We start from the raw sequence: 14,876 nt of genomic DNA, 5'->3' as shown, positions 1-14,876 counted from the left end.
GGAGAAGAGCTCTGAGGGTTGGGTCCAGACTGGTTCCACTCATAAGTGTGCACCCCCATGCCCTGCACTGTACCTTTGCCCCAGAGGGTGGCTGTGCAGGAGCAGCCCCTGGTGCAGGCGGCCGTGCATGTGGTGCACCCCTGGCACACCATCAGAGCCCCAGACCCTGCTCCTCGGGGCCCTCTGTGATGGCCGCCTTGTCCCGTCCAGATGTGTGTGTGTGTTCCTGTGTGTGTATGTGTGTTCCTGTGTGTGTGTGTCTTCCTGTGTGTGTGTGTTCCTATGTGTGTGTGTGTGTGATCTGTATGTGTGTCCCTTTGTGTGTGTGTTCCTGTGTGTGTGTGTGTTCCTATGTGTGTGTGTGTGTGTGTTCCTTTATGTGTGTCCCTTTGTGTGTGTGTGTGTGTTCCTGTGTTTCTGTGTGTTCCTGTATGTGTGTTCCTCTGTGTGTTTGTGTGTATTCAATTTGGTTCTTGAAATAACAGGGAAAATCTCACTCTTGGAAGATTTGTTCCTTGTTATGACTTTTACTAGTTAGCTCATCATGCTTCTAGTCCTGGGATCAGCCCAACAGGAAAGCTACGGGTGGCTCAGTTCATTTTTGAGTCAGCATCTAACCTGGCCGAGACTGGCTATCTGATTCTGGTGAATTTATGGCTGTTTTTGAATGCACTATGCCCCCCAAAGCCACACCCCCATTCTACTCAGGGCCTTTTAATACATGGTCTAGTCTATGTCTCCACCCTTATTCCTTTGTCTTCGGCTCCGTATGTGTGTATATATACATACACACAAGCTATATATATAGTGTCCCTGCAGCTGCAATAGGCATTCCAGGTGCTCTTCAGTTTAAGCTTAGAGTTAAGTGGAACAGAGACTAGTCCCCAGACAGCCCCCAAGTAGGTTGGAATACCGCACATAAGGTTTTCTGTTATCACTCTGGATTGAGGGAAGCAACTGGGAGCTCATCAAGATTGCACTGCCCCAGGCAGGAAGAGGGTACAGGTAAGTAATACATGATGAAATTTCCTTCCACTCTTTTCTGGATTTTTCCTAATTGCCTGTTCACTTGGTTGCTGTCGATCTGTGTTTGACTGTTTTCCAGAACTCCTGTGAAGTTTTTCAGCTGATTTCTCTTTCTTTTCTTGTCTTTCCATGGGAGAATTCAGTCCTCCCACCTCACCAGTTTGCTGACATCACTGTACATGTTAAATTTTGTTTTCACAACGTTCTAGTGTATCAGTGAATCACAACTGCTGTTACTCATTCGAAATTTGTTGCATTTTAATTTGTTTATAGGTTTTTCATTTATGAATGATGTGGAGCAGTTAGTAAATTATGTAAAATATGTATCAGTGACATTATGAGAGTACCCAAAAGTTATATAACTAGCTACAAAGAATCAACACTCAAAGTCTCTTTGGACACTGTACAGGGTATCCTAAGGCTATTAATAATTAACTTCCAATAAGCACATTGCCAAAATGTGTCATTTCCATTTTCTGTTCAAGATTTCACCAGTCAGGTCTGTAAAGCATAATAATTTTGCTGTGGGAAATGTAAAAGGGAAATTTATTTTCATTTGAACTTTCGATTCTTTATTAAGGGGTAACATTTTGAAAAATGCTATCAAACACTTTCAGGTTGTGTGATTTGTGTATGTGTGTGTTTGTACTGTAAGGTAGTTTTTTCAATTGATGTTTGATAGAGATTGGGCTTCATAATAGAAAATTAAAGAAAGATTGTTGTTGGAAGTTTCTAGTCTAACTAATAGTCAATAATTGCTCACCCAATCTCATCATTATATAATACTTGAGGTTGTGCTGATCAAAAGAATCAAACAAGTTAACTGTGTTCAATCATCTCTGACTCCATGGGTACTAGTTTATTCATGCTTCTCCTACAATGTCTCTGCTAACATTGGACAGTGCAGCTGGGGTGTTATGTTCTTGTTATTTGTAACATTTGAAGGGAGAAGAAAAAAATCCCAGTCTGCTTACTCAGAGAAGCAACAATGAATCCCAAAGGCCAGAAGGTGAAGCTTAATGATGGCCACTTCATTCCTGTCCTGGGATTTGGAACCTATGCGCCTCCAGAGGTAACAGTACTGGTTGTGGGTTGAGATATAAATAGTGGTGGATGTGACATGAGCAGAAGGGACTTGGGTTGTCAAGCACTGAGCTCCTGTGTGACTCTGGGAGGGTCACGTGGTTCCACCAATCAGGCTAGAACCACTTCCTATGAAAGAGGAGAAAGCATTCAGCCTGCACTCTGCATCATGGTCCGAAGCTGTGCTCACCTGCAGATTACTCTGGGTTTCCTTCCAGTTTCCATCTTCAATAGGTGAGACTCAGCTGTCAAGAATACTGTCAGCTGTTTCGGTTTGAAGGTGATTGCAACAGAGAGGTTTATCTGTATATTTAATTAATTCCAGAACTCTTTCCTCCTTCCAAAAAGCCATGACACAGAGAAGTATTTGAGGTGGGAGGTCCTGTAGATGAGTTGAATGAAAAATAATGGGAATGAATTGCTTTTATATTGTGGAGTGCCTGCTAGATGGCAGGCAAGAAACACTCCAGCTGTGTTTAGCCTCATATTTTTGTTTCTGCTTGGAAATTTATTCTCAGAGAAAATACAGTGCCATTTGAGGGTACAAGGTACTATCTTACAGGCCAGGTTTTGGAATGTTTTCTTGGGCTTCCCTGGATAGTTCAAATGTTAAAGAATCTGCCTGCCTTGCAGGGGATCTGAGTTCGATCCCTGGGTCGGGAAGATCCCCTGGAGAAAGAAATGGTAACCCACTCCAGTATTCTTGCGGAGAATCCCATGGACAGAGGAGCCTAATGGGCTACAGTTGACGTGGTCACAAAGAGTTGGACATGACTGAATGATTAACACTTTAACACTTTGAAATGGGAAAGATTCTGAATCATATCAAAGGAAATGGAATATTATTCAGCATTAAAATGAAGTTAATCCTGCCATTTGCAACTGCACAGATGGATAGTGAGAACACTAAGGCAAGTAAAACAAGCCAGAAATAGAAAGACAAATACTGCATAATCTCCTTGTAGCTAGAATCTTAAAAAGTAGAACTCATAGAAGCAGAGGATAGAGGTGTGTACCAGAAGCTGGTGTCAAGGCTGGGAAAAATGGTAAATTATTAGTCAAGGGTACAGGCCATCAATTATAAGATGAATAATCATGGATACCTGATGTAAAACACTATGACTATAGTTAAAAATAATGGGATATATCTTTAGTTTTGTAGACTAGATCTTATGTCTTCTTACAAACACCCAAAAAAGTTAGGTATGTGAGGTGATGGAACTGTTACCTAGGTTGATTTTGGTAATTCATTAAGAGTGGATACTCACATTGGTAAGAATAATCATGGGAAATGGACTGGTTGAAACCCAAGCTTGAATCAAGCTCAAGCTGGGAGAAAGATCAATAACCTCAGAATGGAGATGACAGCACCCTAATGGCAGAAGGGAAGAGGAAGTAAAGAACCTCTTGATGAAGGTGAAAAGGGGAGTGAAAAGCTGACTTAAAATTAAACATTCAAAAAACTAAGATCATGTCATCCAGTCCCATCACTTGATGGCAAATAAATGGGGGAGAAATGGAAACAGGGGCAGACTTCATTTTCTTGGACTCCAAATCATTGTGGATGGTGACTGTAGCCAGGAAATTAAAAGACGATTGCTCCTCAGAAGAAAAACTATGAGAAACCTAGACGTCATCTTAAAAAACAGAGACATTGGCTTGTGGACAAAGTCCATATAGTCAAAGCCATGGTTTTTCCAGTTGTTATGTATGGATGTGAGAGTTGGACCATAAAAGGTTATGCGGGGAAGAATTGATGCTTTTGAACTGTGGTGTTTGAGAAGACTCTTGAGAATGCCCTGGATAGCAAGGAGATCAAACCAGTCAGTCCTAAAGGAAATCAACCCTGAGTATTCCTTGGAAGGACCGATGCTGAAGGTGAAGCTCCAATACTTTGGCCACACAATACGAAAAGCTAACTCATTGGAAAAGACCCTGAGTCTGGAAAAGACTGAAGGCACAAGGAGAAGGAGGTGACAGAGGGTGAGATAGTTGGGTGGCATCATTGATACAATGGACATGAGTTTGAGCAAACTGCAGGAGATAATGAAATACAGGCAGACCTGGAAAGCTGCAGTCCATGGGGTCAGAAAGAATTGAACAGGACTGAGTGACTGAACAAAAACAGTGACTTATATGAGAACATCTCTTTGTACAACTTGATTGCATACAGCTTTTATGTGGTGTATTCTTTTTGGCCTCACTGGTAGACAGAGGTCTTAGAAGCAATTACTTTGTTTCTTGATGCTTTTACCAGGCACCTTACACCTTTGTTGAATTATCTTCAAAGATCTCACAGTATAAATCCTATCCATGACTGCAACGTTATCCTGAGTCCTTTGGGTTCTACCAGCAAATCAATGAACCTGCAGGTGGTCTTGAGGTCTCTGATGCCCATAATCAACCACAGTCACCTCAGGATGAATGGTTCCTGGGTGTCCACTTAATCACTGACCAGGAATGTTCAGGGAAGTCATCAGTCATTCATCACCACACATACAGAACTAACCAAAGGCACAAAGAAAAGTTGATGTTGGGAAGATGAAAGCTTGTGCCTAGCAATCTCTTTATCATGTAGATATTCAACGTCTACCTTTGTTGCTTTGTAGGTTGCTAAGAGGGATGCTCTGGAATTCACCCCATTTGCTCTAGAGGTTGGGTTCCGCCATATTGACTGTGCTCATGCTTACCAAAATGAAGAGCAGATAGGCCAGGCCATTCAAAGCAAGATCGCAGATGGCACTGTGAAGAGAGAAGACATATTCTGCACTTCAAAGGTACTGTGTGTGTTGTGTGTGTGCACATGTGTGCAAGTGATTGTGCCCAGGTGACAATTATTTAATAGGATCGTTTGGTGAAGAGTTGCTTGGTGAATTATGCTTATTGGTAAATTCCTAAAGTATTAGAGTTCCCTGGTGGTTCAATGCTTAAGACTTGGCACTTTAATGCCATGTGCCCAGATTTGATCCTTGGTTGGGGAAGTAATATCAGACAAGCCTTGCAGTAAGGCCAAAATAAGTTACCTAAAGTATTGTTAATACAACTTTTATTCTTTAACCTCTGCAGCTTTGGTGCACATCCTTTCGACCAGAGCTGGTCCGACCAGCCTTGGAAAAGTCACTGAAACGTCTTCAACTGGAATATGTTGATCTCTATATTATGCATTATCCGCTGGCTCTGAAGGTTAGAAATTTGTGTGATCACATCAGTGTTACATCTTGTGTTAGAATGTTCATCAACTTGCATGGATGGTTAAATTAAGATTTTTCTTAGTAGGTTGAAGAGATGATTACACTAGAGTAGAATCCTCCAAATAATCATTTGTGATCATCTTTTACTGAGTTTCTTTGAATCCCTTACATGCCTTCCAGAGAAAGGAGTTAATATTCTGAGATTCTCTGCCAGAAAAACTTGAGGAAATGGAACTAGGTGAGTTCTGCACACAGTTCTTGTTGTGACTCCTGAATGTCTGGGGATATCATGAACCAAGAGTTTGGTGCAGCCGTGGTTAGCATGACACTGCCTTACTTTGAACATGATGAGTTTATCTTGTCTTTCACCCTTTCAAGTTGAGCATATTTGGTGGTGCTCCTTCTGGGTGTGTCTAAACCTCATATCTATACAGGGACTTGGGATAACTTTCCTGCACTCTCCCTAGTCTTCAGATGAGGTTTGTAGACTGCACTTATCCATTAAGAAAGGTTTACTTAGAACACTTGATTTCAAGTCACAAATCAACTCAAACCACCCAATGCAAAGTAGCTTCGTGGTCTACATAGATGGCAAGTTCCAGCCAAAGACAGAAATGATGGTTGCAGTGCTCTACAGATGTGTCTCCTTTTCCTATCCCTTATAAGAGCACTATTCATGGTTTACTTTATTTTTACTGAACATTTTCTATTGGTGGGAAATTTGACCTTGGGGCAGTTCAAGGCTCACGGTCATGAATATATGAGAGCATGTCTGGGTCTTCCACATTCCATATCAGACTAATGAGAGCCTTGCTGATTCATCTGCCTGACCTAGGGCACCTGATGCTCAGAGGGAAAAGAGAGACTGATTACTTAGAACAGGTCAAGATACCAAATTTTATTCTGGAAATAAAGCCATGTAACTTACTGCCCCATTCCCAGCTCATAGAGGCATTTGGAAACAGGCAAATACAAGAACAGACAAAATCACAGAAGTCACAGGAAGTCCCTTTTAGGACATAGAAAAATTGTACTTATTACAACATGTATTAAATGTAAGAGATAAGAATAAGTCTCCCTCCTAAAGACATTGCTTATATACACAAATCACTTTGCAAATATTATCTAGTATCTAGAAAGTCGTAAACCTACCTCATGGAGGTTTAATCCCTGGTGCCAGGCATCCTTGCTAAATGTGGAGAAATTATTTTGTGACATCTCTCAAATGACTGCTTCTATTCTAGCCAGGAGAGGAATTATATCCAAAAGATGAAAATGGAAAACTGATAGCTGACTCAGTGGATCTCTGCCACACATGGGAGGTGAGTATGAGGGGTAGAGAGACCGGGGAGGAGCCAGGAGAGTGGGAACCTCCTTCTTTTCTTCCACCTGTGAGAATGGGCCATGGACCATCAGACTCAGCAGTTCATGAATCTAAGAGCTGGGATGCTGGGTTTGTGGGGAGGTAACCATTGCTGGAATGTTCACAGAGAGGAATGGAAGAGGAGAATATGGGACAGTGCAGACAGGCATCTCTTTCCTTCCATGTGATGTGTCTTCTCCAGGGTTCAAGAAGCAAACAATATTTCTTTTTATATAATGTCTTCTTTCCCTCTTTCCTTCTTGATAATCAGTGCTGATTCTTGATGGATGACGTTGATTACCGATGTTTTCCAGCATTATTCTTGCTCTATCATTCCATGTAAATGTTCACCACCACTCCCTCCCAGGCCCTCGAGAAGTGCAAGGATGCAGGGCTGGCCAAATCCATTGGGGTGTCCAACTTCAACCACAAGCAGCTGGAGAAGATCCTGAACAAGCCGGGGCTCAAGTACAAGCCTGTCTGCAACCAGGTGAGCAGCTTGGCTCCTTTCCCTCTTGCTCTTCAGAACCTCCTTCTTGCCCTGGAGCTTGATGTCCATCTGTCCTCCCCTCCTGTTCATCTGACCATTGTGGACAGGAGATTCTAAACAGCTGAGTTCTTGTCTGGATGGTGTGTATAAAATCCAAAATGGTATCTCTGTAAATCTGGGTGGAAAAGTGCAGAGATCTTCCTGGTAGAACCTAGAAGTCGAGGAAGGAGGTTTTTCCCTGAGATGAAAGGATGGCCAAGTCACAGGGTGAAAGTGCCCTGGAGTGAACTTTGTACAGGAAGGAAAACCATGAAAATGTGGAATGGGAAATTAATTGATAAAGAGGCAAATCATCTGAGATGGGTGTTAAGGGTTTGTGTGGGGTTCTGATGGCTGAATCCTTAATCTTGGTGTCACAGTGTTTATAAGTCTTTAACAGGGAGCACAGTTGAGAAAAATGTGTTGGAAATGATGAAAATCATTCAGGTTAGAGGGTGAAGTTAAAGGCCCATCGTGATGCTAACACTCTATGAATTTTTCTCGTGAATATCTACTCAAATGTAGAGCCCATCTTTTGGTTAGTCAATCTCAGACTGGTTCTCTCATCTATATCTGTCATAAATTAAGTGTATAAACAAACTTTTCTCTATTTTTCTGTTGATTTTAATATTTCCAATTTACATTTAATGTTATAGTTTTTCATTTATCATTTAAAAAACTTTTGCCATTCTCTGTCATTTAATATTACAATTCCATATCACGTGACACTCTTCTCTATTGGTTTTCTACAGGTGGAATGTCACCCTTATCTCAATCAGAGGAAACTGTTGGATTTCTGCAAGTCACATGATATCGTTCTTGTTGCCTATAGTGCTCTGGGATCCCAAAGAGTGAAAGGATGGTATTGAACTCTAATGAAAGCAACAGGGAGTTTATATAAAATTCAATTTTCGATGAGATAGTTTAAATCATACAATACTCAGGTAACTCTCATAGGCAGAGGGGAGAGAGAGAAGTAATGGAATGAATTCTTCTCTTTTATCTTCCCATCACCCAGCCAAAATTTCTAGATTGTATTAGCTTGTTGACTCATGAATAACAAATGTCTGCATTAAAATCTATATATATAATCCCCCAGTTGAGACCAGAGACACAAGCTTATGTCAAGATTTACTTATTAACTAATGAACACACTTTTAAAAATAGGTGTTCCAAGGTTCTCTTACCTTATGTCTGAATTTGAGATATAGTATTTAACTCCTAGGATTCTATCATGATAGAAAAAATTCAATTTGAACCATTTTTGTAAGCATGTATAGTATAACAATGATGAAATAAATGTCTCTTATTTTGAGACCTCTCAACTTTTATCAATACCTTAGTAAAAAGTGAAATTTACAAATAATTCTTGGTCTTTCTTTCTGCTTCTCTGTTCATGCCCTTGATTATATAAGAAAAAGCACACCTGAAAATTAAAGGAGAGGGAGGTGGGAGGGGGGTTCAAGAAAGGGAACACATGTACACCCAGGGTGGATTCGTGTCAATGTATGGCAAAACCAACCAATATATTAATGTAAGGTAATTTGCCTCCAATAAAATAAATTAAAAAAAAAAAGAAAATTAAAGGAAAAAAATTCATGAGTTTGGCAGTCCTGGTCTCAATTCAAGAACGCCTCTGAATCAACTGCAGAGCTTTGTAAACACAGAATAGGAGGTGACACAGTTGAGGTTCTGATTCAGTTTGTTTTCAGCTCAGACATGGAATTTGTATTTCTTACAAGATCCCAGTTGATAGTGATGATCCTGGTCAATGAACTATACTTTGAGAAGCCCTGGTCTAGAGTGAACCTCTTGTTCTCTTTGGGAAAATATTTAAAAACTGAGTATTTAGTCTCAGCTCCTCAGCATTTCTGAATTTCCTTCCAGGGTCAACCTGAACCATCCCGTTCTCTTGGAGGACCCAGTTCTCTCTGCCATTGCCCAAAAGCACAAGAAAACCCCAGCTCTGGTTGCCCTTCGTTACCAGATACAACGTGGGGTTGTGGTTCTGGCCAAGGGTAACAATAAGGAGTGGATCAAAGAGAACATGCAGGTGATGATGAGTGGGGCTGTAAGCAGAGGGCTCCTAGGGAATATCCTTCACGAGGGTTATTCTTTGTCCAGCTCTCAGACTATCTTTGGGCCAAAACGAGTTACCTGATCTTTCCCTGTGTATGAATGCCTGGTAGTTTTCTCCTCCTGCTGTGGCAACAGGAGAGGCAGTATGGCTGGAGAGGGTTACAGTTGGACAAAAATGGAGATTTTAGCTTGAGCATTACATTTGCAATGTATTCTGTCACTTTGTGCAAATGACATCTTATTTTCTTCATTCTCAATTATGCAATTGCATTATGTGATTTTTTAAAATATATATTGTTTGAACTGCTCTAATAAACAACCATAGGTTGAGGGGCTGAGAAAAAGGTCTGGAATTTGTTTATCACAGTTCTGAAGCAGGAGATCTAAGATCAGAGTGCTTGTGTGGTCAGGTGAGGCTGCTCCTCCGTCACAGGTTACTCCTTGTATTTTGACATGGTGGAGGGGGCAAAAACCTCCTGCAATTCTCTTATATGAATATGATGCTGTTTAAACTCATTCATGAGGAGAAGGTAATGGCAAGCCACTCCAGTACTCTTGCCTAGAAAATCCCATGGATGGAGCAGCCTGGTAGGCTGCAGTCCATGGGGTCGCTAAGGGTCGGGCACGACTGAGTGACTTCACTTTCACTTTTCACTTTCACACATTGCAGAAGGAATTGGCAACCCACTCCAGTGTTCTTGCTGGAGAATCCAAGGGATGGGGGAGCTTGGTGGGCTTCCGTCTATGGGGTCACACAGAGTCGGACACGACTGAAGTGACTTAGCACCAGCAGCAGCAGCAAACTCATCCATGAGGCCTCCACCATCATGATGTAATCACCTTTCAAATGATTCATTTCGAACAGCATCAACCTGTGAATATGAGGGCAGAAAAGTTATGGCAGTGATCTTTAATTTCCAAACCATTGTGTTTTTATTTTGCCTTTCCCTGAATACTAATAAGATTTCATCTTCATACATTTAATCTTCTTGAGTTTCTGTCTTTTTGAAGTTTCTCTTCAAGACTTTGTCCATTTTTGCTAGGTTGTCTATACTTAGTTTTCTGTGTAGGAGACCATTATTGTACCTATAGCCATAACTGGAAGGAAACTGCCCAGTTTCAGGATTTAATGTAGAGATGATTTATGCGTCTCTTAATTCTGTGGTTTGACAATCACCCTGCACTCAGCTAGGCTGTTGTCCTCTAGGCTGGGCTCTCCTGTGCTTTTGCAGCTCAGTGCCGAGCAGCTGGGCAGTTCTGCTTCAGCAGGTGGACGAGGCTCTGGTCAGAGGATCCTCCACCCTTCTCTGTATAGTTTTTATGAATATTTGACTAGACTGGGACAACTAACCTGGTCTTCATCTCAGCACAGTGCTATGATCCCAAGTCAGTGATTAGGGAAATAGTCCTCTTCCTGTATGGGTTTAGATCTGCCTCATCTCTTCTTCTGGGAAATATCACTATCCAATGCAGCTTGCAGGTCAGGTCAAGTCAAGGGGAACGGAAATTGTCCCCTGATCAATTATTTCCGTGTTTCCATTTAAATTTGGTTCTGTAATCTAGCTGGAACTGATTATCTAAGATAATATGAAAGTAGATGCACACATGTTTAAGTATATTTAAATGTAAATCTAAGGTTTCATATTTCCTCACAGGTTTTCATTGTCAACTCAGTCATATATCAAGTGTCCATAAGTACATTTCTGTTGTCTCTTTTCTATTTAACTATTCAGTTTTCTTCACTTTGTTGTTAAAGGGGAAAATAAGTCTTGTTTTTCAGAATGGCAATTTTTTTATTTTTTAAAGCTGTTTTGTCTGCTTTTGATTAGCTGTTCTTTTATTTAACATTTAGTATCACTTTGCCAACTTCTAGGAAAGAATATGTGCTCAAGTCTTTGGTTCATGTTGCATTAAAATACTTGATCACTTTGGAGAAAATGAATTTCTTTGCAAAATTGAGCTTTCCTTTTCATGATTATGATGTGAATTTTTAATTACTGAGGTGTTCTTTAATGTTAAAACTTTTCATAACTTTCTCCACTAAGGCATTTACATAAAGTTTTTGCTAGATTTATTCATAGATAATGAGTAAGTTTGGTATCAGATTCCTGAACAGGCTTTCAAGGGGGAGCCTCCTCCCTATACTACTTTAGCTGATCACTGTCACACTTTAGCATGTTGGGAAGAGTTAATCAGTCTAATGTTTGGTCAATTGCAGTTATCGAGTTAGGAGTGCCTGCAGGCAGTGTGATTGGAAAAGGATGATTTTAGTTTGTTTTCTGTCTGAAATGATTCACTTAGAAAGATAAGGGACTGATGTGCTGTAATGTTTGTGAGGTGGACCGAGAAGGAGAAGGTATGGGAAGGAGAGGTGAGAACTCGGCAGAGGTTCCCGGGCTTGTTCTCCTGAAAGTTGAGGATGGATATGGCTTCCCTGTCCCCTCTTCTTGTCTGCATCCAGCTGGAAAATCCTCCAGTCCCAAGAGGGAGACTGGCTCCTTGAGGGAGAGGTAATGTGATTGTTCCTTCCTTCCAGGTGTTTGACTTTGAACTGACTCCAGAAGACATGAAAGCAATTGATGGCCTCGACAGAAATATAAGATATTGTGATTTTCAACTGTAAGTGACTTGCAGATGTTTCACCCACACACTGTTTTCTGTAGCAGGTGGGTCAGCAGGGGAACTAAGATTTTCAAAAGCATAATTCTAGAAAGACAGTGCTGATTTCCTGCTTAGGAGTAACCGGGGACTTTCTGCAGACCTCACACCAGAGATTTTCTCCAGGGTTCTGTCTTTGACTAACAGCAGTGTGATGGGCCCAGGACAACTAATCAGTAAAATCTCCAGAGTTGACATCGTGGTGAATTCACTACTTTGTGCTCCTGTTCCCTGTGCCTGGTGCACCTCCTCTCAGGGCTGAGCAGCCAGGGAACAGAAAGGGCACAGTGCCTGCAGCCAACTATTCTTTCAGTGACCTGTGAACATGTTTAATCTTTATTTCGTTTTACATCAGGGGGAAATGATTACATTAATAATAACTATGTATTAACGAATCCATCAAGGATTACATTCTTGTTTCATTGTTTAGTCACTTATTCATGCCCAAATCTTGGGACCTTGTGGAATGAACCCCAGGAGGCTCCTCAATCCATGGGATTCCCCAGGCAGGAATACTGGAGTGGGTTGCCATTTCCTTCTCCTGGGAACCTTGGGGATCAAGGGATTGAAACCATGTCTCCTGCTTGGCAAGTGGATCCTTTACCAGTGAGCCACCTGGGAAGCCAGCATTCATGTTAATCCTGTGAACACAATTATAAAATGTATTGTTGAGATTTTTATTGAGGAGGGTCTCCTGAAGGCCAACATGCAACAGTGCTGTGACGTCACATGGGCCTGCCCCTAAGTATCTGGTGGATATTCTCATTAATAGGCATTTCTTTTCCAAGACGCCATACATTTCTTTCAAATTAATCTCTTCATTGATGTTTTTTCAGTATTACAACTCCCACATCCTCATCCTTGTTATCTCACAAAGCTGAATTACCAGTAGATCATGAGCTTAACTGACCCTCCAGTGAGTGACTTCTGTGTCCTTAGAGGACACACCCAGATAGGATCATTTGGGTCTCTGGTTTCTTGAGTAAAGACTCACCCCAGTTTAGCTTTTGTCCATCAGAAGTCCTTGGTGGCTCAGATGGTAATGTATCCACCTGCAGTGCTGGAGACCTGGGTTCAATTCCTGTGTGGGAAGATCCCCTGGAAGAGGGCATGACAGCCCACTCCAGTATTCTTGCCTGAACAAGCCCATGGACAGAGGAACATGGTGGGTTATAGTCCATGGCATCACAAACAGTCTGACATGACTGAGCAACTAAACTCACTTTAGAAGTCCATCCATTGGAAAGCCCCCACCTCCTTGACTTTGACTTAGTCACTAACATGATTCTGGCTGCTTAACTACTGCAGGAGAATATTGGGACTGAGAAGACAGAAGAGAAATTTGGAAGGGAGTTTAGAGAGAAGAGAATACAAATTATTGATTAACAAAGATTATGCTTCAAATGAAATATCCCCAAACTCTCCCTATTGTTTGTAAAGCTATATCATGATTCTGATAAGTGTGGAAGTCACTCAGTCGTGTCCGACTCTTTGGGACCCCATGGACTATACAATCCATAGAATTTTCCAGGCCAGAATACTGGAGTGGGTAGCCTTTCCCTTCGCCAGTGGATCTTCCCAACCCAGGGATCGATCCAGGTCTTCCACATTGTAGGCAGATTCTTTACCAGGTGAGGCACTATCATGTTCTGATAAAAGACATGATAATTGAAAAGAAAGGTGGATAGTTGCATTTCTATACTTAAAGGCTTTTAAGTATACCTGTATATTCTCTTTCATTAGGCTGTGAATGCCTAGACTTACACATCTTTGTGGGCTTGGGTCATAGCTCAGCTCCTGGCACTTGGAATCATTCAGAATTCACTTTTTAGTGAATGAATTGAATTGAAAAGGAGATTTTCAGAAAGAAAAGTAGAAACACGGAAAAAAAAGGAAAACAGCAGTAATACTAAGTGCTGGATAACCCGTGTTTTAATATAGTACAGTATAAATTAAGAAAATAAGAATCCCACTCTGTGCTCTATGATTATTCAGGTGCACATGGTATCTCTCCAATAGACGAGAAGTTCCTTAATGGAGACAGTCTGTTTGGGGGGTGGTCAATATCAGCTTATTAATGGATTTGTGGAAAAGAAGAGCTAATTTGTTCATTGCAACTTTTCTCATCATCTAGGGACAAGTTCCACTTTTGTCTGAAATGATCTCCATGGTTAGACCCAGGTCTTGTGCCCTCTTGGAAATTGTAACCTGAGTCAAACTATCTATATCACTGTGGAGTGATTATTCCACGTGAATGTTGGGACTGGACGTGCAGGTGCCGTGTGCACATGGAGCAGACACCTGCATGTGTGCTCATCGGGGAGGGTGGGGAGAGGAGGGATGTGTTTGTAGATTTAGAGTTTTAGCCCATCCTGACTGCCTCCACAGAGGAATGCACTCTCTGACAATATGACAGATTTAATAAATTAATCCTCTTCCTTCTCTTTCAGAGGTGTTGGTCACCCTGAGTTTCCATTTTCTGAAGAATATTGACTCTTAGTCCTCCTTCTGGATCTTCAAGAATTTCTTGCTTCTAGGGAAGAGGATTTTTGTAAATGGTGGAGGTGCTTAAATGAAGTGTCTGAATGTTTGAAAGCTTGACTTTGCTTAAAAAAAGAAAAACATTTATGAAACAATAAAGACTTCGAAGTAAGAATATTCTTTCTTTCTGATATTTGAAAAAACACACAAATTGCAGAAAATTTGGAAAACAGATGGGAAAGGATAGGAAATAAAAATAAGCTATAAATAAACCGTTTACTAATACTTAACTTTGGTGCATTTTCTTTATGAATCCTATGCAATTGAGTATGTGTGTTTATATATACAAAGACAATCTTCAAGCTATAGATTGTGTATTTACTTTTTAACTTAACATAATCATCTTGGTAAGCTAAAAATATGATTTTAAAAATCCAGCATTATATTTTTTATTGTAAAGCAGCAC

The 14,876-nt window shown here is 40.9% G+C and overlaps 1 protein-coding gene across 1 annotated transcript; it reads left to right on the top strand.

Moving 5' to 3' along the window:
- The first annotated feature begins 831 nt into the window (after positions 1–831).
- LOC148775424 (aldo-keto reductase family 1 member C3-like) lies at positions 832–14,566 on the top strand. The gene is made up of 10 exons (XM_088844408.1): positions 832–1,005; positions 1,972–2,098; positions 4,719–4,886; positions 5,176–5,292; positions 6,545–6,622; positions 7,031–7,153; positions 7,945–8,054; positions 9,080–9,245; positions 11,808–11,890; positions 14,380–14,566. The coding sequence occupies exons 2-10, from the start codon at positions 2,015–2,017 to the stop codon at positions 14,420–14,422; spliced, it is 972 nt and encodes a 323-aa protein (XP_088700534.1). The 5' UTR covers positions 832–1,005; positions 1,972–2,014; the 3' UTR covers positions 14,423–14,566.
- Positions 14,567–14,876: the final 310 nt, after the last annotated feature.

The sequence above is a fragment of the Moschus berezovskii genome, chromosome 15 (assembly GCF_049115385.1).
Source record: "Moschus berezovskii isolate FMDL1 chromosome 15, NW_MosBer_1.0, whole genome shotgun sequence".
Lineage (NCBI taxonomy): Eukaryota > Metazoa > Chordata > Mammalia > Artiodactyla > Moschidae > Moschus > Moschus berezovskii.
This window is presented reverse-complemented; position numbering and strand designations above follow the sequence as displayed.

Coding starts and splice junctions, on each gene's coding strand:
- LOC148775424 (XM_088844408.1), top strand. CDS start 2,015: ATGAATCCCAAAGGCCAGAAGGTGAAGCTTAATGATGGCCACTTCATT. Junction 5,293..6,544: donor ATTATCCGCTGGCTCTGAAG/GTTAGAAATTTG, acceptor CTTCTATTCTAG/CCAGGAGAGGAATTATATCC. Junction 7,154..7,944: donor ACAAGCCTGTCTGCAACCAG/GTGAGCAGCTTG, acceptor GGTTTTCTACAG/GTGGAATGTCACCCTTATCT.